The 24,690-nt window shown below is 39.9% G+C and overlaps 1 protein-coding gene across 2 annotated transcripts in view; it reads right to left on the bottom strand.

Moving 5' to 3' along the window:
- The window catches only part of PDSS2 (decaprenyl diphosphate synthase subunit 2), a 259,454-nt gene extending 235,965 nt beyond the window's left edge, over positions 1–23,489 (bottom strand). The window contains exon 1 of one of the 2 annotated variants that reach the window (XM_080664244.1): positions 22,847–23,489. In XM_080664244.1, coding sequence (XP_080520370.1) covers positions 22,847–23,139 — 293 coding nt within the window. In that variant the 5' untranslated portion in view covers positions 23,140–23,489. The remainder of the gene's footprint in view (positions 1–22,846) is intronic. The other variant, XM_080664245.1, reaches the window with a different exon arrangement.
- Between the last annotated feature and the right edge of the window lie 1,201 nt (positions 23,490–24,690).

Here is a 24,690-nt window from a genome sequence, read left to right as displayed (position 1 = left end):
GATCTAAACTGGGACTGAATTCTTCAGAACAGAATTAGGTGAGTATTTTAAATTCACCTAAGCTGATCTGCATGCCAAAACCAATTTCCAATGTAGGAAATATACACAGACCAATATCTTTCTTCTATTTTAACACAAATTTAGACCAAGAAAGGAAATAAAAAGCCATACCATGATTATATAGGCACATTCGTGTGACAGCATTATACCAAAGCACTAGTGAGGTTTCTTCTAGGTGTAAGATTCTTGTTCATAAAAAAAGAACACTCTCAGATAAGGATTTTTATCCTCTTTGGTTGCAGGATAGGTAGATTCAACTAAAATTATTAAAGTAGACATAGAGAGAAAAAAAAAGGGTATCTGAAATAGAGAAGTCAATTATCACTGCTTTATTATAACTATATCAAGTAGTATAAACTTCTTTAAGTTAAGCTACACTGTTATCACACACTTTAAATAGTGATATTCAGAAAGATTGGGGTCAACTGAGGAAATGTAATGCTAAATTATTCTGTGGAACTAGTGCCATAGGTTGTTCACTCTGAAATTGCCTTAAGTGGTAGAATTATAAGAAGGTATTGTATCAGAGAACTGCATTATTTGGCAAAATTTACTCCCTGAAAGCAATTCTCTGCACAAAGTTGTTTAAAAAAAAAAAAAAAAAAAAAGGCAACAGGGGCTGACTGTTGTTTCAGTTTAATTCGCATGTCTCCTTTTTGGAACCAGTGGGAAGTAAAAGAGGACATTAAAGGATGTGGTGGATATTCTAGGGGGCAAAGTTTTATTTTTATAGAATTAGTAAGCACAGGATCCCACCAACTTATAGCTGGCGGGGTGGGGGCATAGGAGCCATGAAATGGGAAATAAACAGGAAAGAAGCCCGGCACAGGCATTTGAGGGTAATAAATATGAGAGCAATCTAGAAGATGAACGGTTCATATTGTTTATGATTACAAACTGATTATTCCTCTAAGTGCAAAGGCTATCCAATAAGTCATATCCGGGTTGATTTGTTAGCACGGTACTTTCACCAGACAATAAATTAGAATGCAATTAAAGTGCATTCTGTCTGTTTATCATGGACTAAGATAGCTGACCATCATCCTCAATTATCTGGACGAACACACAGCATGACAGCACACTGAAGAAACCTTCCAGCGAAGGGCAATAAACATCTTAGGAAGGCACTGAAATTGCTAGATTTCTTCTCTAGTCCTTTTTTAAATGTTTCCAATTTTGATAAAGTATGTAAACAGAACCAAATTAATATAGTACTTGCTTCAGTACAGTAAGTCATACAGTAAGTCTGTACCCCTAAGTCCCCAAACTTATCAGCTTGTCAGCAATTTGCTAAGGGCAGTGACTAAATCATAAAAGAAAACAGAACTGAATATTTACGGCAAATCTCTGTAAAGTGGAAAAACTTAAGCATAGAGAAAATAGAAGAATCGCACAGGAAAAAGATATAAACACTTTAAAGTTTTTTGTTTTTTTTTAAATATATTTTATTGGTATTTTACAGAGAGGAAAGGAGAGGGATAGAAAGCTAGAAACATCGATGAGAGAGAAACATCGACCAGCTGCCTCCTGCACACCTCCCACTGGGGATGTGCCCGCAACCAAGGTACATGCCCTTGACCGGAATCGAACCCGGGACCCTTCAGTCCACAGGCCGACACTCTATCCACTGAGCCAAACCGGTTTCGGCAACACTTTAAAGTTTAAAAGAAAACATCTGTAGAATATAATTGAATTTCATTATACAAAGATCTCATAAGGATTAACAAAGAACTCATCATGAGAAATAAACAAATACACAAAGAGAAACTAATAAATAAAAACATACAATTTTTTTCAAGTAAATTAAATTAAAATCAGAGTAACATTTTTTCACCTAATTAGTAAAAAATACTTTTTTAAAATGACAACAACCAATATTGGCAAAGACATTGTGATACTAGTACTTTCATACATTGCTGATAGTCTTATAATAAATTGATTAGAATTTTCCAAAAATACAGTTTGGCAATTTGAATCAAACACTATAAAATGTTCATAGTGTTTAGCTCAGTACTCTTACATCATGGGCTCCATCTAATAAACAAAAATATTAGTCACAGCTTGATCTATCAATAAGAATCTGCAATAACATAAAAATCCAACAATAGGGTAAAAACAACATAAAATATGGTATGATAATGGGTGGAATATTATGTGGCTATTTAAAATGATGGTTATGAAGACTAAGAAGAAAAGGATAGAAAACTGTGCATGCAAGATGATAATATTAAAATAAAAATATACATATTAAAGAAGATTAGCAAGGCAAATAGCAAAGTGATAATTATTTTAATCAGGTATGGTAGGCTGTCCAATTGTACCCCGTACCCCGCTGCTTCCCTAAGATGTCCAGATCTCCCTAGAATGTGTGGATATTACTTTACTTGGCAAAAGGAATTCTGCAGATGTCAGTAAGTTCAGGATCTTGAGATGGAGAGATTACCCGGCTCTTAAAATCACCAAGGCCCTTAAAAAAGGAAGTCAGAAGAATCAGGGTCAGAAAAGGAGATGTGACAACAGAAGCAGAGACTGGAGTGATGTGGCAGCCTCGGAAGTTGGAAAAGGCAAGGAATGGATTCCCCCTAGAGCTTCAAGAAGGAAGTCAGCTCTGCCAATACCTTAATTTTATCCCCATTTTAGACTTCTGACCTCAAGAAAAGCAAGATGATAAACTTGTGCTGTTTGAAGCCACTAAGTTTGAGTAATTTGTTACAATAGCAATAGGAAACTAATATAAATGGTAAGACTGCCCTTTCTAAACTTTCTGTAATGTTTGTATTACTTCTAATGACACATTCTAATATACAAATTTAGCTAAAATTTAATTTTCGAGATGAAAACATACTCTGCTGCAGTGGTTCTCAACCCTGATTGCATATTAGTATCAAGTAATCAGCTTTAAGAAAAAGAAAAAATACCAATGCCATGCTTTCTCCCCATTTCCAGAGATTCTGGTTTAATATTGCTAGGCTCAAGCATCAGTACTTTTTAAAGGCCCTACATGCTAATGTGCAGCCAAGGTTGAGAATCACTGCTCTAGTACAGTGGTTGGCAAACCGCAGCTCGCAGGCCACATGTGACTCTTTGGCCCCTTGAGTGTGGCTCTTCCACAAAATACCACGGCCTGGGTGAGTCTATTTTGAAGAAGTGGCATTAGAAGAAGTTTAAGTTTAAAAAATTTGGCTCTCAAAAGAAATTTCAATCGTTGTACTGTTGATATTTGGCTCTGTTGACTAATGAGTTTGCCGACCACTGCTCTAGTATGTCAACTCAACTGACAAGACTCCCTAATCCAAAGCAGGAATATCTGTCAACCTAAAACTACATTTCTTTCAAGAATTCTGCAAATAAACATACTCAGCAATGGTTTGTCTTAGCTTAAATTTAGGACTGGGAGCTGTGTCCTAATTTAACTGACAGTGTCAAAGAAAGAGAAAAAAATAAAAGCCCTTCCTCTACTTCATCTGTATTCCTCATCTGTGGAGTTCAAAGGACTCCTCAGTACAGTACTCCAAGAAAAAGGTTCTTATTAGCTGCTACCCCAAGTCCCTGTATTTAAATTAGAATAATTCACAAGAAGAACCGTGTATGCTTCCTTTACTTTTCTGCTGACAATTGACTTTATTATAAGATTACTAAAACTATGTAAGATCTTTAGTCTTTGAATTGTTACGGGATGTTTTAGAAATGTGTAGACTAGCCAAAAGAAGGACTCTGAAAAGTCCTTTGGGAGAGACAAAATGGCGGAATAGCCAGACGTGTCCTGAGCCTTGTCCTGGAGCAAATAGAATGAGCAGCTGAAATGAATAATATCCAACCCGAAATTGGCAAAGTCCTCTGATACTCATTCTTTAAAGTCATATATTCCAGGTATCAAGCTCATACATTAAAAACAAAACACACACAGACTTTAGTATGTTTGTGAGTAAATGTATGACAAAGTTTTCAAATGTGAAATTCTCGCTAGGGAAATTACTGACAAAGTCTTATGCATCTCTTGGTCAACTCATAGCATCACTTCACATTCTTTCAGCAGCAAAATCCACATATGAGAAACATCATTATCAACCAAGTGTGTCCAAAGATTGATTTCCATAGCAACCATAATCCTGCCAGCCACATGTAGTATATAAGGCATAAGAGTTAATACCACATGCACACAACGTGTTGGTATTATGTAGTCCAGACTGTGGTTGCTGTAGAAATCTAACCCCAGGTCCCTCACAACAGTGAATAAAATGAAAATAACAGAAGAGTCCTTGACTACTTAGTCATCTATTCCTCTGCTTTCAAGCAGGACAATGCAATTTAAATACTGTGTAATAAATAGTTTTGCATTGATACCACTAAAGGAACATTTTCTACAAATATAATTTTAAATGATATCTTATCTCTGTTTAACATCAGGACCAACATCCTATTCCCTAAAAAATTCTCCTTTCCACTCTGTGCTCAGTTTGAGTTTCAAAAGCTCACCCAAAGAGAATACTGTCATCTTCTTCTGGGCTCAGTCAGAGCTAGTCCCACACACAGGTAAGCTGGAGAGGGGACAGGTTTTGCTATTATCACTACCAGAAGTATGACAGACACAGACAAGGTTATTCTAAAACAATTCTGCAAAAGTAGGAGGAATCATTTTATGTGACATTAGGTCTTACTATTTAGGCATCGTAATCAAGACAGTGTGGTACTGGCAGAACAGAACATAGATCAATGGAACAAGAACCCAGAAATGGATCAATACAAATACACCAATTAAGTTTTGACAAGGGTACAAAATCAGTTCAATGCAGGAAAGAGAGTGTTTTTAACAGACTGTGCTGAAACAATTGGATATCCATAGGCCAAAAATAATGAACCTTGACTTAAAACTATGCTATAGCCTTAGACAGTTGCTCAGTGTTTAGAGAGTCGGCTCACAGACCAAAGGGTATTGGGTTCAATTTCCAGACAAGGAGACATACCTGGATTGCAGGTTTGGGCGAGTTCAGGAGGCAACCAATTGATGTCTCTCTCATAGTGATGTTTCTCTCTCCCCCCCCCGCCCCCACTTTCTCTAAAAATCAATAAAAAAAAAATCCTCCAGTGAGGAGTAACAAACAAACAAATAAAAATCAAATAACATATATTAAAGAAAGCTCTTTTCAATTAGAGATTTTTATAAATTATGATAAAAACCCTAGTTGCTTTTTTAGTTTCCCAGGAAAAATAAAACTACCCTGCCTGATACAGCAACATTTGCTTTTTCTCTGTGATTCCCCCAGGTTCCTGAAAAGATGTCATTCATTTCTAGTCTGAAAACAAACAAAACTCGACCAGATTTGCTTTAAAACAATCCATGCAAGCCAAGGGCTGTGTGTGCCCATTCACCATGAAGCTTATATCTAACTAGTGAACTGGTGCATAAATTTGTGCACACTGAAAGGAAATTAATTAAAAGGTGGCTGGCGGGGCAGGACTGGGCGAGATGGGCCAGACACGCCCTAGAGCCAACCTCCCGTCCTGGTCCCTCCCCATCATCTGCGGAGTGAGCGGGATCCCTTGGCCTGGCCTGCAGGGATCAGGCCAAAACCGGCTCTCCGACATCCCCTGAGGGGTCCCGGAGTACGAGAGGGCACTCTGCAAAGTTGCTGTAGTACAGGGTGTGGAACGCAAAAACAAGTGTGCAGTAAACCAGATTTGGGGCCAACAGTGCCCCAGCAACAACATAACCCACGGCCGAAGGTGGAATCATGTGCCACGAGGAATCGGGCTCCCTCCTCTCTGGTTTCGGGGTGCATCACCTGAGAACCGCTGCTGCCAAATCACTGCAACTCGGCAGCTCCTGCGTTGAGCATCTGCCCCCTGGTGGTCAGTGCGCATCATAGCGACCGATCGGATGGGTGGAGGGACACTTAGCATATTGGCCTTTTATATATATAATAAATGGCAATGAGTATAGATTTAGATATTTCTAAAATAGAAAATTTATTAAAACATACTGACAAGTATACTCTACAATAAATATAGTAAGGGGAAAGACAAACAGGAAAAAAGGGTAAGACAGTACAATGACAAGAATGATATCTTCCTTAACATAATCTTTAGAAAAACAGAATCACTTTAGTGGACCTCTGACTTAGGTATGAGTATTTCTAAGACTATAAACTTTTTGAAAGAGATGATTTTTGTCTTTATATTCTTTTTTTTCTTTTTTTTTTTTTAAATATATTTTATTAATATTTCACAGAGAGGAAGGGAGAGGGATAGAGAGCTAGAAACATCGATGAGAGAGAAACATCGATCAGCTGCCTCCTGCACACCCCCCACTGGAGATGTGCCCGCAACCAAGGTACATGCCCTTGACCGGAATCGAACCCGGGACCCTTCAGTCCACAGGCCGACGCTCTATCCACTGAGCCAAACCGGTTTTGGCTGTCTTTATATTCTTATTGCCAAGCATATACTTGACATACAGAAAGCCTTTAACAAGTACTCCCAGAATTGAATTGGAGTAAAACCTTTCCTAACTAAAGGATCTTGAGCTTTTCTACCTTTGCCTTAGTCATTACTTAGATCATGTGGGAAAATAATAAAACTAAATTTTTACCTTTGGTACATATCTCTAGCCTCACAATCTATACTAATAAAAGGGTCATATGCTAATTAGACCGGACATTTTCCGGACGTCCTTCTGGACAAAGCCACAGTGGCGGGGGCCGAGGCAGAGGCGGTTAGGGGAGATCAGGCTGGCAGGGGAGGACAGTTAGTGACGATCAGGCCGGCAGGGGCGGGGGGAGGAGGAGGAAGGGGCGATCAGGCCAGCAGGCAGGTGAGCGGTTAGGAGCCAGTGGTCCCAGATTGTGAGAGGGATGTCCTGGATTGGAGAAGGTGCAGACCAGGCTAAGGGACCCCCCTCCGTGCACGAATTTCATGCACCGGGCCTCTAGTTCTGAAAATAAAACCAATATGGTCTGTTAAAAAAAAATCATTGGAGCAAATGAAATAACCTTCCAAGAAGATTCTGAGAGAATGGCAATGGTTAGGGCTATCCTAACTAATAAAGAGGGAATATGCAAATTGACCGTCACACCATAACAAAGATGGTTGCGCCCACAGCAAAGGCAGGGATTCCGTAACACAAGATGGTTGCATCTACAGCAGAGGCGGGGATCCCATAACACTAGTTCCCAGAGGCCGAGTTCATGCAACGAGCCTTAACGAGCAATCAGCAGGGACCAGAGGCTGCATGGCACTGGGCCAGGGCAGGGGACCTGAGGTTGCGCCCCCTGCCTGGTGGGGCTTGACAGGGGACCTCAGGTCGCCCAGTGCCAGGCTGGGGGACCTCAGGCTGCACCCCCTGCCAGGCAGGGCTTGATGGGGGACCATAGGCCGTGCCTCCCACTCTGGAACCGGGCCAGGGGACCTGAGGCTGCGCCCCATGTGCCGGGCCGTGGGACTTGAGGCCGCGCCCCCCGCCCGGCAGGGCTTGGCAGGGGACCTCAGGCCATGCCCCCCGCCCAGCGGGGCTTGACAGCGTTGGGGCCAGCTGGGTCTGGATCTAGCCCAATAAGGGTGGGGCCAGCTGGGTCTGGGTCTTGCGTGATTTTGAGGCACACGTGGGTGGGCGGGGACTTGACTGTGGTTCCCGTGGTGCTCCCCAGACTCTAACAGGAGGAAGATTTTCATATACGTTTCACTAATTTTCTTTCTTTTTTTAAAAAAAATTAATAAATCTTTATTGTTCAGATTATTACAATTGTTCCTCTTTTCTCCCCCATAGCTCCCCTCCACCCGGTTCCCACCCCACCCTCTGCCCTAACCCCCCTCCCACTGTCCTCATCCATAGGTGTACGATTTTTGTCCAGTCTCTTCCTGCACCTCCCACACCCCTTTCCCCCTGAGAATTGTCAGTCCACTCCCTTTCTATGCCCCTGATTCTATTATATTCACCAGTTTATTCTGTTCATCAGATTTTTTTATTCACTTGATTTTTAGATTCACTTGTTGATAGATACGTATTTGTTGTTCATAATTTTCATCTTTACCTTTTTCTTCTTCTTCCTCTTCTTAAAGAATACCTTTCAGCATTTCATATAATACTGGTTTGGCAGTGATGAACTCCTTTAGCTTTTTCTTATCTGTGAAGCTCTTTATCTGACCTTCAATTCTGAATGATAGCTTTGCTGGGTAGAGTAATCTTGGTTGTAGGTTCTTGCTATTCATCACTTTGAATATTTCTTGCCACTCCCATCTGGCCTGCATAGTTTCTGTTGAGAAATCAGCTGACAGTCGTATGGGTGCTCCCTTGTAGGTAACTAACTGTTTTTCTCTTGCTGCTTTTAATATTCTCTCTTTGCCTTTTGCTCTTGGCATTTTAATTATGATGTGTCTTGGTGTGGTCCTCTTTGGATTACTTTTGTTTGGGGTTCTCTGTGCTTCCTGGACTTGTAAGTCTATTTCTTTCACCAGGTGGGGGAATTTTCTGTCATTATTTCTTCAAATAGGTTTTCAGTATCTTGCTCTCTCTCTTCTTCTGGCACCCCCATAATTCTGATGTTGGTACGCTTGAAGTTGTCCCAGAGGATCCTTATACTATCTTCATATTTTTGGATTCCTTCTTCTTTTTGCTTTTCTGGTTGAGTGTTTTTTGCTTCTTTGTATTTCAAATATTTGACTTGATTCTTGCGGTCCTCTAGTCTGCTGTTAGATCTCTGTTTAATATTTTTTTATTTCAGTCAGTGTATGCTTAATTTCTAGTTGGTCCTTTTTCATATCCTTGAGGGTCTCACTAAATTTATTGGCCTTTTCTAGAAAATTCTTGAAAAACCTTATAACCGTGGTTTTGAACTCCATATCCAGTCGTTTGCTTTCCTCCATTTCTTTCATTTGTGATCTGTGTCTTTGTCTCCACATTTTGGCTGCTTCCAAGTTGATAGAGTGGCTTTGTGTGCCTGGTGTCCCATAGGGCCCAGTGGCTCAGCCTCCCCAATTACCTGAGGTGGACACTCTTGGTGCACCCCTTTGTGGGCTGTGTGCACAGTCTTGTTGTAGTTAAGCCTTGATTGTTGTTGTTATCACTGGGAGGAATTGACCTCCAGGCCAATTGGCTGTGAGGACCCGCTGTGTCTACGATGGGAGAACTTCTGTGCTGGAGACACCATTATGAGACAAGACTTGCAAAAGCCTCTGTGCTCAGCTTGGATGGGGCAGAGTCTCAAGGAGGAGCAGACAGCATTGGTTTCCCATCAGCCCTGCCCTAATAGGCCCCTGGGTCTCCGTGTCCTGTGGTAATCACTGCAAGCACCTCTGAGAGAAAGCCACCCTTGAGTTCCGCCCGCTGCCAGACAGTCCAGTTTCTCGCCAAATGAGTCTGGGTCCCCAGAGTCTCGCCCGGAACTGGAGTTCAGTGCAGTTGGGAGCTTTTGTTTCCCTCCCGCTTGAGAAAGCCAGCCGCACATTCAGTTGCCAGTCCTCTCCGCACATGCGTCTCAGTACCTCTGCCTCCTGCAGCTCCTCTGAGTCTCAGTGTGCTTTTCTCTTTCCTTCTAGTTGTAGAATTTCCACTGAGCCAGCCTTCCTGTGATTCTGGATGCTGTCCATTTTGTCTTTTAGTTGTAGTTTTGAAATCGTTGTGCGAGGCAGCAGTTTAGGTGTTTACCTATGCCGCCATCTTGGTTTCTCTACTTACTAATTTTCTTTCATCTCTGACACTTCTATTATACAGAAAGTGCAAATAGCAATATTAAAATATTTCCTCTAATTAATTCCCTTTTAATGTGCACAAGTTTCGTGCACCGGGTCACTGGTTTTTAAATATTTGTTAAAGTGAAGTTTCAGTACATAAAAATAGAAAAACTGAAAGGCTTTGAGAATCCTTTGGTGAGTCATAGGAAGAAAAGCAAATCCAGCTGCACTCTATAATCTGAAAAGTGTATCTAAAACTTTGAATAACTATTAAATCAGAAACAGCTATCTGAATGGTTAACATCTAGTACCCATTTTTAAAACCTACTCTACGGTAACTATTTTTGAAAAAAGCATTCATTAAACTCTTTAAACCAGAAGCACAAATGAATATTTTTTGTAAAATAAAGGGCCTATAAGGTGTTTAAAACACACACATGCATGCACGCACGCACGGACGCACGTGCGTGAAGAAATTATAAATCCTATAGAAGAAATAAAGGGCCATTATAGAATACAGTATCAATGAAAAGCAGTTGGAAATACAATAGTAATGAGCAATATGAGGAGAAGTGGATTCTAATTTGTTAGACTCTTTCACAAAGAATTAGTTCTTACAAATCTATGATCAATTTATCTTTATAACTGGGCCCAGAATTAAGATTAGTCAGTATTCCACAACCGTGAGTAATATATGGAACATTTTTAAAGGGTAAGAATTCAGTCATCCATTCTTGCCTTAAATGATTTTTATTAAAATTGTATTTAAATATGTTTGAATATAAAATTATAAACACACAACAGAGTTCTCATACAACTAAAATAAACAAAATCTGAATATAAAACTTACTCAAATTGGCATTAATTTCCTATGATAGATGATGGTACTTGACTGAAACTAAATTTCGATTCCCAAAATGAAAGTGGTTCTGGCAGTCTGGGTAGGTTCTTTGGAATAAGGGAAGTCAATGGTGAAGATGCTATTCTCATTCCACTTTCCTCTACACAAACTATAGAAAACTTTCATTCACATAACATACTGCTCTTAGCATGTCTTCTCACTGGTCCCAGAAGATTCTCCCTTCACTTTTGACATGAGAAATAGATCGGTAAGGGGCACGCCACAATTATTATTAATCATATTAGTTAGTGGCTCTTATTTCCGGGACTAAGGATTCTAGTGGAAGGGACTACAAATGAAATGGATTCCCCAAACTCAGAAAGCGATGGGAGGAGCCTTGGGGAGGCTAGGTCCAGATGGTAGCAGGTAACTGCCAGAAGCAAAGTGGCCATGGTGATTCTAACAGGCAACAAGGTGGGTATGGTATGGGGATATTAGGTCATCTCAGACTTTGTTGTGATAGGCAGAAATCCATGTCTATATTTAATTAATCAGATCCAAGAATTCAAGTCAATAGGCATTCCACTAAGATATGTTTTCATTTAAATAACCAAAAACAAACAACTCCAGGTCTAGTGAACAGAGACCTATCTGAGACACTATAGTAGAGAGTTGTAGTCTCTTACGCAAATCTGACACCCACAGTTCTGAAATGAAGGAGGCCAAATCCCTTGTGAAAGATTTTTTTCACAAATGGACATCTGGCCATTTACCCAGATAATTATGAGCTGATGAAAGGAAAATACCCAAGCCTCTTGAGGATTGTTCTGGAGAAGGGATATTTGGATAAATGTCTGGGAATGGGACCAGCACCTGAGAATATCTGCATTCCACATGACTTCTCAACAAAACTACCACAACTGAGAAGAGGCCCTGAATAAGCAGATGCACAGGTTGACCGTCATTGACAAAGTAAGCCATTCTCCTTGTCCAATCAACTCAGCTCCTGACAAAGCAGTAATGGTGGCAGGTAATGGTAGCTATGCTTGTACTCAACAGCAGGGATTCCCTTCCACCAAGGATAACCTGATGGCTGTCACAAATAAGTGTCCCAATAAGATAAACTCTTTCAGACAAACCATTTACCTCACAGGGGATAGACCCAGTGACCATTTTTACCCTGGAGAGGTGAGAAACTTAACCTCTTCAGAAGAAACATTTATTCTATATTTGGATATGATTTCATGTCATGCTTCTACCAACACTACCATCTGTGGACTTACCTGTGTGCTAACATGAGACTCAACAGTGTCTCTGATGAATAAAATCACTTCCCAGCAAAAATCATTCAACAGGCTGGTGACTAAGGTCTTATCTAATTCTTAACATGTATCCTTCCCACCTTGCAGAAGCAGCCAGGTCCACACAATGGTGAAATAGCCTATGACAAAACAGACAAGGGTCTACCTGAGAGTTACCATGTTGGGAGACTGGGCTATTGCTGTGAAATGCAGTTTATCAGCTGATCCAGCCCTCTTCCAATTGGAAACTGGATATGACACTGCTCAAAACTATAACTAATAACCTCTCAACATTTTGTTTCCTCTAAGACTGGGAGCTGCTAAAAGTGTTTGTGCCCAAGGAAAGCATACTTTCAAGAGACATAATAATGATGCCTCTGAAACAGAAGCCGAGATTGCAGAAATAATCCATACTCCTTATTTCATGGGTATATTAACTAGGATCAGGTATCACCAATTATGACAAAAAACTCAAAACAACAGTTTAAGCAATAAGAAGTGTACTTCTTTCTTATGTAAAAGAAGTCTGGAGATGGGGTAATCCAGAACTGTATGGAAACTCCACAATAATACTATGTTCCTTCCTTCTCTCCGGTCTATCATCCATAGGTTGTAGCACTCAACTTCATGGTCAAATGGCTTCTAGAACTCCAGACAGCACATCAGCATTCAAAGCAGCAGATTAAAAGAATGAACAAAAAATGGTAGGCCCCTTCCTTTAGGATACTTCCCAGAAATTCCATATACTTCCACTAACATCTTTTTGGCTAGAAATTAGTCAGTGTCACACTTCTTTTCCAAGATGGAAAAAGATCATGAAAGTTAAAAAAGGCAACCAACAGTCTCTACCATGGTGTGCCAATAGTTTTCGGTGTTTCCTCTGCCTTGCTAATTACTGTGCCTATATAGGTATAATGGTAGTCGGAGATTTTACCACTTAGCCCACAGGTTGAAGAATATAAAAATTGGATCACAATAAAATTAAAAGTAGATCAAATATCATTCTCAAGTTCTAGACTTGGTAATGAGTTATCTCTTTGAAGAAGTGGTATGTTTTTAGTAAAAGTGATTAATTACATTATTTCAGATGGGGACATCTTTAAAAACGTCTGTACAGTAAGAAAGTGGGGAAGGGGGGCAGTAAATTCAAGGAAGGGGTGTCCTGCCCAGAATATGTTCCCGTTCTACCTCATACTATTTCATCACTTTTACTGTTTGTGCCAATGACTCAGGCAGAACCAAGCATACTACACCATTTGCCATTAAAGGAACTGATCTAAATTAGGAACAAGACAAAAGAAAGGCCAAATAGACCCTCTCTAGCAGGAATTAGAGCCTGGAGGAGCCATATAAGAATGAAAGGTGGTCCAAGCCAAAATTCCCTGACAATGGTGTTATATGGTAGTGGAATTGTCTGTAAATTCCTGCTACTAATATCTGTTAGCTTCCCCAGTTCCCATTCTTCTTAAGCCTGATTTTTTAATTCCCCCTTTAAAACTATGATCTACTGTGTCCTTCCAATAAATTTCCTATTTTTGCTTAAATAATCCAAAGTCAATTTCTGTGTTTCCCACCAAAATACCCTGATATAATTCTATACCCCAACCCTAAGAGATCATCAACCCCTATGGCTTTAATTCTCATCTTCCAACCCTAGTTCTGGTGTCTACCTCCCTTAGAGCACTTGACCCATCCCTAACTGCTTTTGGACATCTCCCACATGCTACAAACACTTCAAGTTCAACAAATCTATAACATTTCCCCTTACTCTCAGGACCCAAACATGCTTCTCTTCCTGTATGCCCTCTATCAGTTAACAGTATCTCATTATAGTACATTCTTTTCCTGCCGGGGCCATTTCCTTCTCATCCAACATGGCACAACTCTTATGTCACCTCATCTCTGAAAGTCTTCAATTTTCTCTAAAGAGAGATTTTTCTCTCCCTTTCTGTCTCTACAGCATATTGTTCATGCATACTACAGTATGCATACTCAAGGTATTCTATTTGTATGCCTCCCCACTAAAATGAATGTCTAATTATAATGATGTTTGATAACAGCTGGATACTTTCTACATGTCAGATACTATCTAAGCACCTTACTTATATTTGCCCATTTAATCCTCACAAAACCCTAAGATATAGGTACTATCATTATCCTCATTTTATAAATGAGGAAACTAAGACACAGAGAGGTTAAGTAAATTGCCGGAGATCACAGAGCTTGGTAGTGGTACAACCAGGATATGAACATAAACAGTCTTATTCCAGAACTCATGCTCACTATACTGTCTTTCATGAACTCCTGAAGGGCAGCAACTATGTCTTATTCTTGTTTGTACACCCCGTGCCCAGAGCACCTCAAATATTTGTGGAATGAATTAAAATTTATAACTTTCTCTTAGTCATCCAAGAAAAAGTTCTTCATAAGTAACGTAGGTTTTCCATCAATAATTACAGAACTGAATCTAGAAAGGGTCTTTCATAAACATGGGAGGCTAAAATTAAATTTCTAATAAGAAATTCAAAGAGCTCTGAAGAATTTTACCATGCAGAAAAGACTAGTAAGATCTTTTAGGTAGTCAAGTTAAATGTAGTGAACTCAGTCAGGAACAAAAAGTCTTTACCAAGAAATCAATACCTTCTAAGAGAGAGACTAAATGTCATAATCTGTCCCCAGTAAATGTATACTAAATTAATCCCATCTATCTAAATCTGAAATAGAGATCAGTGTTTTGAACACAAAAGTAAAAGGACGGTATTTAAACAAAAATTTAATCCTAAGGGCCAACTCTGTCAAGAGTAATCAATTAAAACAAAGCCATACTGCTCAATAAAATCAGCTGTTTAAGCAACAAATATTTAACCAATTCTATATAAAAAGTATTAGTCATCAACTTTAAAACAATTAAGTGTCCTTCATATAATTATTAAAAGCATTAAGTTCTTTTTTTTTAAATCCTCACCTGGGGATATTTTTCCATTGACATTTAGAGAGAGTGTGGAAGGGAGGGGGATGGGAGGGAAGAGAAGAGAGAGAGAAACATCTATGTAAGAGAGACACATCGATTGGTTGCCTCTCACACATGCCCTGACTGGAGCTGGGGATCTAATGTGCACCCAGGTATGTGCCCTTGACTGGGAATTGAACCAGAGACCCTTCAGTCCACAGGCCAACACTCTAACCACTGAACCACGCTGGGCAAGGCAAGCATGAAGTTCTTGACAGTAGATAGTATATGAAGTGAATTTATAAAAGCTAAAAGTACTTAAAACTAAATTTATACAGAAATTTAAGTGATTAGAAATAAAAAATATACATTTTGCACAAGTACATTTAATTAGCAAGAGAGTAATGAACCACAGGGTGTAAGTTGTACTGGGAAGAAGCGGGGGTTGATGCACTGTCACTCTCTTTAGCTTCTCCCACACTACCAATTTATGTCACATAGCTAGGCTTCTACTGCATCCTACATATCACTGTCCCACCTGAACAGGCCAACAATCCCTCACCCAAAGTTCCTGAAACAAAACGTCCTTCCAAATTTTAAAAAATTTATTAAATATATGTATTTTTTTATTTCAGAGAGAGGGAGAGGGAGAAAGAGATAGAAACATCAGTGATGAAAGAGAATCATTGATAGGCTGCCTCCTGTACACCCCCTGCTGGGGATCAAGCCTGCAACCCTGGCATATGCCCTGACTGGGACTCAAACCGTGATCTCCTGGTTTGCTCACCATTGACCCGCACCGGCCAGGCTAAACATTTTTTATTTTAGGAAGGTGCATTTAAACCCAGCACTCTAGCAGGATATGGGGCAATAACCTGTAATCAAATACATTAATATTTGTGCAGCAAAATGCAAGAATATTCACATTAAGTGGAATAAAGAAAGACAATAAATAATCTTATCAGTTTGGATCAGGTTTATGAGTCTGAAAAAACATTGTATTCTGAGCTTTTAGGAGTTTTAAATAGTAGGAAAAGGACTATAGAGTTGTATAACCATATTGCATTCAATCTGCTCACTTCCTCCTTGAGAAGTGACAATGGCTTCCTTACTTGCCATATTCAGTTATGACACTAACTTCTACACTATCTAGAATTGGCAATCATTTAGTCAATCTGCTTACTTTATTGCTTAGAATAACTTCCTAGGGTCACAGTGTTCCCTACTAACAGAGATGAAATTAGAACATACAGGTTTCCTATCTCCCAGGCTTACTTACTATTTATTCATTCATTCATTCATTGTTTTCTTTCTCAATTCAAAGTGATCTTTTTAGCTTTCCAAAATAATGAAATTTCACAGAAAGTTGCAAAAATAGTATAAAATAGTCCTATGTGTCCTTCATCCAGCTTCTACCAATATATACTGTAGTACAATATTAAAACCAAAAAATTAACATAGGTATATTAGTGTTAACAAAACTACAAAGCTTATTCATTTTCATTATTTTACTAAACTGCATTTATTTGTATGTGAAGGTGTATACAAGTCTATGCAACTTTATCCCATGTACAGATTTATGTAACCGCCATCTCAATCAAGGTACCAAACTGTAAATATGTCTCTCTTTTCCGAGTCAAGCACGGCTAGAGAGCGGTCGGGTTCCTGAGTAGGGGCTGCTGGGGATTGAGCAAATGAAAGAAAGAGACAGACACAGAGATGGAAGGAAAAAGCTGGGGCCAGGTGGGACCACTGTCCTCTGATGGAGAGACAGGGACCCAGAGCCAATACAGTGTGTTTATTTTATACAGCAAAACCCAGGAAGTTTTACTGAAGGTCAAGACAAAGGAGATTATGCACATTCTTGGGTGGGCCTGAGTTGTATTCATTCCTGGTGCTTGGCTGGATTTAAATAACAAAACCCACCCCCTGGCACCTGGGCTGAAGGTCAAGCGGACAACACTCCTGCCTCTGGCAAAGCATGTTTGCAGGACATGGCTTTGTCAACGCCACTGGATTCAGCTGACTATAATTAAAGAAATGCTCATGTGCCTTCCCAGGTGCTCACTACACCAAACTGTTCCATCACCACAAAATACCTCTTTGTATTTACATTCCCTCCTGTTCCCCCACACTGTCCCTGACTCTGGCAACCACTCATTAGTTCTCCATCTCTATAGTTTTGTCATTTTGAGAATGCTGTATAAATGGAATCATACAGTATACAAACGTTTGAGATTGACATTTTCTTTAATTGTGGTAAAATACACATAACATTTACCATCTTAACCATTTTTAACTGTACATTTTTAAGTATATTCACAATGTTGCACAGCCAATCTCCAGAACTTTTTCACCTTGTAAAAATGAAACTCTACATTTCACCTTGTAAAAATGAAACTCTACACTTATTATACAACACTTCTCATTTCCCCTTCCTTTCAGCCCCTGGCAACCACCATTTTACTTTCTCTGAATGTGACTACTCTAAATAACTCATACAACTAGAATGATACCATATTTGTCTTTTTGTGTCTGGCTTATTTCACTTAGCATAATGTCCTCAAGATTCATCCATATTGTAACATATGCCAGAATTTCCTTCCTTTTTATGGCTGAATAATATTCCATTATACTAGTATGTACATACCACCTTTTGTTTATCCATTGATCTACTGATGGATATCTGGGTTGCTTCCACCTCTTGGCTATGTGAATAATGCTGCTATGAATATGGGTGAACAAATATCTCTTCAAGACCCTGCTTTCAATTCTTTTGATGTATATCCAGAAGTGGAACGGTTGGATCATATGGTAATTCTATTTTTAATTTTTTGAGGAATGAAACTGACTTTTTTCAATCAAGATAATTCTTTTGAGATTTAACCAAATTGTTGTGAGAATAGTTCATTTCTTTTCATTGTTGAGTAGCATTTCATTGTATAAATTTGTTGAAAAGACTATTCTTCCTCCATTGAATTGCTTTTGCACCTTTGTCAAAAATCAATTGGGAATGTTTGTGTTGATCAATTTCTGGGTTCTCTATTCTATTCCATCAGTCTCTGCTATTCCTCTGCTAACACTACACTGTCTTGTTCAAGGAAGTTCTATATAAGATTTAATATTAGGCAGAATGATTCTTCCCACTTTCTTCTTTTTCAACATTGTTTTAGCTATTCTAGCTCCATTCATTCTGCTCATTTTACTTTATTCACTGCTTATCCTTGCTTTTTAGGGCCTCCCTATACCTTGTAGAGCCTGAGGAAGAAAGGAGAAAAAAATAAAAAATATGTAATATACTACCACCACCATCCTAAAATATTACCCATGTAATTTCTATTCATCCATCTCATGAAAGGTTCTTTACTATTCCAGGCCACGTTAGTATCTCCAAATGTAATAGCTAATATAGCTCTACTACTCATTAGTCACAAGTCATTTACTTATATCTGTCAGATATTTGTAATTACAGGGTGGGGCAAAAGTAGGTTTACAGTTGTGAGTACATGAAACAGAGCTTATTCTTGTATTATTATTAATTGTTGCATTATTTTCCATATGGACAACTGTAAACCTACTTTGCCTAACCCAGTGGTCGGCAAACTGCAGCTCATGAGCCACATGCGGCTCTTTGGCCCCTTGAGTGTGGCTCTTCCACAAAATACCACGGCCTGGGCGAGTCTATTTTGAAGAAGTGGCGTTAGAAGAAGTTTAAGTTTAAAAAATTTGGCTCTCAAAAGAAATTTCAATCATTGTACTATTGATATTTGGCTCTGCTGACTAATGAGTTTTCCGACCACTGGCCTAACCCTATATATTGGTGTCCAACAAAATGTCTACTCGTTAAGGGAAACCGTGTTTTATATTTCTTTATATTCCTCCATAAGTTTCAATAAACATTTAATTAATTAATTGAGGAATATATTTATCTAATTGGGGCTTACAAGAGAGATCCTAAAAAATTTAGATGAATAAGAGTAAACAATTAGGTAATTGCTACATTGTTTCAAGTGATAAAATCATTATTTTACCAAATCTCCATTTAAAATTTAATCTCACTTCTCAATTAAACTGTTAGAGTATAGTTCTAGGCTCTATTCCCTTTTCTTGATAAGATGGCTTAGGTAAAGAGAAGGTAGTAAATAATAGATTATGGTGGTTTCCTTTTGTTCTCCTGCTGTTTGCCAAAAATTTCACCATTCATCTAAATTTTAGGGCTAACAGACCTGATTCATCCCTAACATACTATGTGGATTTATCCAAAAAGTAAAATGACCAGATGGGTTAGAATACTAATTTACTTAATAATAGAAACTCCAAATATAAAATGGGACTGTAAAAGAATTACCAAATCTGGTTTCCTATGCTCCTAACTATATCAATTATAAGGGGTCTTTGTGTCCTTTTGCTAATATGCTGAGAACATCTTCTTAATTATCAATGCTTTGCTGACAAAATCTCAATAAAGTAAGAGCATAACACTGGAAATAACATAGCTGCCTAGTCCATGTTTTTAGCTATAATTTACAAAACCACAATCTGCCTACCCTATGGATCAAATAAATGCCTGCTCCTTCGCTAAAACAGATATACAGGATGGGGCAAAAGTAGGGTTACAGTTGTGAATACACAAAACACAATTTATTCCTGTATTACTACTTATTAATTACTGTTTTATTTTCCATAAGAACTGTAAAACTATTTTTGCCCCACCATGTATATGTACCTTCCAACAAATTTTTTGCTCATCAGCTACCAGTGAGTGGTCTCTAATTAATTTGCAACACACTGTCAAAGTAAATGTAATAAAACTACATGCAGATTAGCTTTCTTTTCTTACAAAATAAAGCAATTCATAGATGTTACTCCAACAACTTCACTGAAATTTATTTATTTTATCCCCTCCAATTCTTTCACTGTAGTATGTAACTAGATATACAGATTTGAAACAATCTGGAAAGTTTCAAAGCCATCAATCTTACAGGCTTTCATCTAATGTGTTTCTGGTGGCCTCAAAAGGGATCATTTCCAAGACCCCAAATGATAGTCTGGCAATTAACTAGATGAACTGGAACTCTCAGAATATACAAATTAATAAGGCTCTTTTTAGCTCTACTGTTTTCACTTCAATGCTTTATTACAGAGACGACAATATGCACAATGTAATATACAATTACAACTTCCAACGCTAACACTACCACTCGCATCACACACACACACACAAACACAGAAACCCACGACTTGATTAGCAAAAATTAAGAAACCTCATAGTTCTAGTGTTGTGAGAACATGGAGTAACCTGAGTTCAGACATTGCTCAAGAGAGTGTAAACTGGTACAACCACTCTAGAAAACAATTTGGTATTATCTACTATAGCTGAACATGTGCATATACTCCTGTATCTGTTCTCTTGACAAGTACACCAAGAGATATGTGCAAGGATATTCACAGCAGTATGTTCATAAGACCAAAAAATGCAAACAACCCAAAAGCTGACTTAAAAAAAAAGACTGTGGCATATTCACATAATAGGATTTTAGATACCAGTGAAAAACTAATGAAGTACAGTTAAACACAACGTGGATGAATCTTAGAAACAATGATGCATTAAAAGTGCAAGTCATGCCGAAACCGGTTTGGCTCAGTGGATAGAGCGTCGGCCTGCGGACTCAAGGGTCCCGGGTTTGATTCCGGTCAAGGGCATGTACCTTGGTTGCGGGCACATCCCCAGTGGGGGGTGTGCGGGAGGCAGCTGATCGATGTTTCTCTCTCATCGATGTTTCTGACTTTCTATCCCTCTCCCTTCCTCTCTGTAAAATATCAATAAAATATATTAAAAAAAAAAAGAAAAAAAAAGTGCAAGTCATAACAGATTATATGTAATAAACTACCATGTTAATAAATTTCAAAAAGAAGAAAAATTAAACATGTTATTAGTTATGGAAACCTCATGCAATTTTAAAAAGGAAAAATAAACACAAAATTCAGTATACATAAGGTCAGGCAGATGGACAGGGGAGTAACTCACCATCAACAGGATTGGTAAAGTTATAGTTCTTAAATTGAGTAATAAACTCTTTAGTTCCATTATTAAGCTTTATAATATGTGTGTGTCTGTGTTGAGTGTCTATCATATAGAATCTCTGGAGAACTAACATTCCAGCTATAGGACAAGTTTAGCCCACTCATAAGATGACATTCTTGGTAACTGGGAATGATGCAAAGAAATAAAATCACTCTACTATTGATATTCGGTAACTTTTGTAGCAACAAAGAAATTACAGGTGTCTCAAAAAATTAAAGCAAGGGGGTGGGCAAGGGAAGTGGGGGGGCTCTAAAAAGGCAAGTGAGGGATCCTTGTAGTGATGGAAATGTTCTGCATCTTGACTGTATCAACATCAGTATTATGCTTATGATATCGTACTGTAGTTATACAAGATGTTACCACTGGGAAAATCTGGCTAAATGGTACATTGGATCTCTCTGTATTATTTCTTCCAACTGCAAGTGAATCTACAATCATCTCAAAGTAAAAGATTAATTTAAAAAAAGAAAACATAAAAGAGATCATTTTCATCCAGGGTTTCTCCACTTTGGTACTACTGACATTGTGGGGCACATAATTCTTTATTGTTAGGGACTGGCCTGGGCATTGTCGGGTGTTTAACAGCATCCCTGGCCTCCATCCATTAAATGACAGTAGCATATCCTAGTTGTGACAAGATTTCCATACACTGCCAAAAGTTCCCCAGGGGGGCACAAGTGTCCCATTAGAGAATCACTGCTCTAGTCATTAAAACAAGAGCTGTGGAAATGTTCCTCAAGATTGAAGGAGACTAAAGAGACATGGCAACTAAATGCAGTATCTGATCTTACACTGGATCCTGTACTAGAGGAGGAAAGAATGCTTTTATAAAGGACATTATTAGGTCAATTAACAAAACTGGAATACCAATGATAAATTAAATAAAAGCATTGTTCAACATTAAATGTGCCTAAATTGATTACTGTGATGTAATTATGTCAATAATATTCCTATGCTTAGGAAATGCACAATGAAGTATTTAGGAGTAAAGGACCATCCTATATAATAAAAGCCTAATATGCAAATTGTCCCCTCCCCCGGGAGTTCGAGGGGGGGCGGCGCTGGCCGGCCAACCACCTGCTGCCCCTCCCTCTGGCTGGATCCCACCTGCGCACAAATTCATGCACTGGGCCTCTAGTGATGTATATAATCTACCATCAAATGATTCAGGAAAAAATATATATGTGTATGTGTGTGTATATATATTTTATATATACATGTGAATAATATTTGTATATATATATCATAGGTGAATCTGATTAAAGGGTATACAAGTGTGCTCATTGTACTATTTTTATTCTTGCAACTTTTCAATATGTTTGAAATTATTTACAAATAAAAAGGTGGTGTGTGGTTGTTTTTTAAGTGGAAGCAAAAGTTGTGGTCCTTAAAATCCTAATGGCAGGTTTCACGGAACTCCAGAATAAGTGATAAAAAATTCCAAGACTGGATAATGACTACTGACTGGATAAATTCCTACTTCAAGTTTGGGGCATTCTTGGAAAGAACTGTCTGCCTTCAGCCTATCTCCCCTTTCCATTCTTTCTAGAGGTGACCTCTTGAATAGTGCAGAATCGAAAATGAATCCATTCCATTTTTTAAAGACCATTTCTAGCAAGTGACTCAAACTCACACCCCTAACTCAGTTCCTCCACTAATCACTGAGGCATCTTCACTCTCAATAATTAAGGAAAAACGCAAAAAGTGTACACGTATTCCTCAAAAGAAAACCACTTATCCGCTCAACGGAGCAAAGAGAGGAAGAACGTTAAAGTGAGTGGACTAGAGCAGAGACAACATCCAATGTCTAGGAGGGCTGAGGAAAGGAAGAGGTAAAAAGAGATAAGCGGGGAGCCAGTCTCCGTGAAGCACGAATGGCACGTCGGTCATTAAAACGGACTCGCGAGTGGGTGCGAGTGTGCCAGCGGGAGAGAGTAGCTCACCTGGCTGTGGTAAGCAGAGGGTGCCGAGTCCCCACCAGCTTCCGCACCTGCATAGCGATGTTGCTGAGCTCGTCGCTCAGTAGGCAGCGGAGGCTCATGAAGGACGTGGGGTAGCCCACGATCTTCTCCGCCTCTGACACCACTTGATTCCAGTAGGCGGGGGACTTGGAGGACTGACCACGCCAGGAGCCCACCGAGATGGTGCCGAGGGACGGGGACCACCACAGGCGACGCGGGGGTCCCGACGCCCGGAGATTGCGGGGCAAGCGCAACAGCAGTGGCGGAAGGCTCATAGTTTGAGTCTGGGATGTCTGGGGCTTCAGGGTGCCCGGAGGTAGCGCGGGGAAACTAACCAGGGGCAGAGGAGGAAGTTGCAGGGACTAGAAGGAATCGGCGACTCTTGGCCCTTAGAGGTGCGTGGGTTCCTGAAGCCGTAACCAGAAGCGAACTTGAACGGCAGCTTTCTGCAGCCCAGTCTAGATAGACAATTGCCCTAGCTCAGCACTGCCCCCGGCCAGCTGGGGTAGAAACCAAGGCGGATACCTAAATGGGGGACGCCATATTTAGAGGCGGGGAATGCGGCCTGTCGTAAAGACGGAGGCGGGCTATTCTGGAGCTAAGACTGCTCCCTACTTTACGGCACAGCCGTGAAAGCCCAGAGGGGGCGTGACTCTGGAGGTGGAAGCCTCAGCTCCTCCCACCCCCTGGTTCTGGCCTGGGGAGTCCGAGGGTGGCTGGAATGGCGGGGCAGATGCTTAGTGCTGCTCCAGTGCCTGGAGTCTAAGCCGAGTGTGATCATCAGAGCATTCCCAGCGCCCAGCACAGAGTGGGCACACATAAATAATTGTGTCATGAACGAGGGTCTCTTTTTGCGGCCTCCAGCCCGCCCGGAAAGAAGGGCGTCAGCCACCTTCCCAGGAAAGCCGCCGGCTGGTAGCTCTCGTCGTCCGCCCTGGCAGTGGTCCTGGGCCCGCGTGGTGGCGACCTCTGCGGCTGCGGGCTCTCCGGAGCTGTGGCTCGGTGGTAGTGGGGATACCGAGTGCACGCGTGGTTCTGATCTCGTGCCCTCAGCCCCCAACCAGACGGAAAGTGGGGTGGCCCGGCCCAAAGGGTTCTTTTTCCCCAAGGACTGTCCTCTGTCTTGATCCAAGTCACTGGCCTCGCTGAGGCTGGTTTTAACCCCTGTGGGCAGAAGCAGCCATACCTCCCTCAAGGGTGCGGAGAGTCACCTCTTTACAAGAGCGCCCCATCCAGGATTCAAAACTGGACCGCTGACCCCAGTACTTCATTGTAGCTCGTGTATTATCGCATAATCCTCAAAGCAACCCCATTAGGTAGGTAGTATTCTCTACGTTTTATATGAAGAAACAGGCACAGCCATGTCCTGTAAATTGCCTAAGGCCACTCTAAGCAGGGACGTGAACCCAAGCAATCTGGTTTCTAAATCCACGCTCTTAACTACGTTAGAGCCTATCAAAATAACACGTTACCAGCCATTCTTTTTTCCTTATTGCCGTCAATGTGGTTATCATTTCTATAATGCTACCTATTCTTTTTCAGGTATGTCCAGCATCCTCTCTTGTCATCCCAAACAAGTGTTAAAACCCTTATTAATAATAATTTAAAAAGATGTATTATGCAGTTTTACACTCTTAAAAATAGCTTGCAAAGCTCTCTTCAACTTTCAAAATCTTTTCAAATTCATAATTGATATATTTTAAATTAGCATCATGCATACTACTGGACTAAACTTGGGCTCCGTTAAAAATCGTACTTAACAAGGGGCAAATTAAAGAATAATTATTCACTTTGCAGAAAGGTTTAGTTAGCCTCAGATTCCCTAT

Source organism: Plecotus auritus (genome assembly GCF_963455305.1).
Source record: "Plecotus auritus genome assembly, chromosome: 4".
Classification (NCBI taxonomy): domain Eukaryota; kingdom Metazoa; phylum Chordata; class Mammalia; order Chiroptera; family Vespertilionidae; genus Plecotus; species Plecotus auritus.
This window is presented reverse-complemented; position numbering and strand designations above follow the sequence as displayed.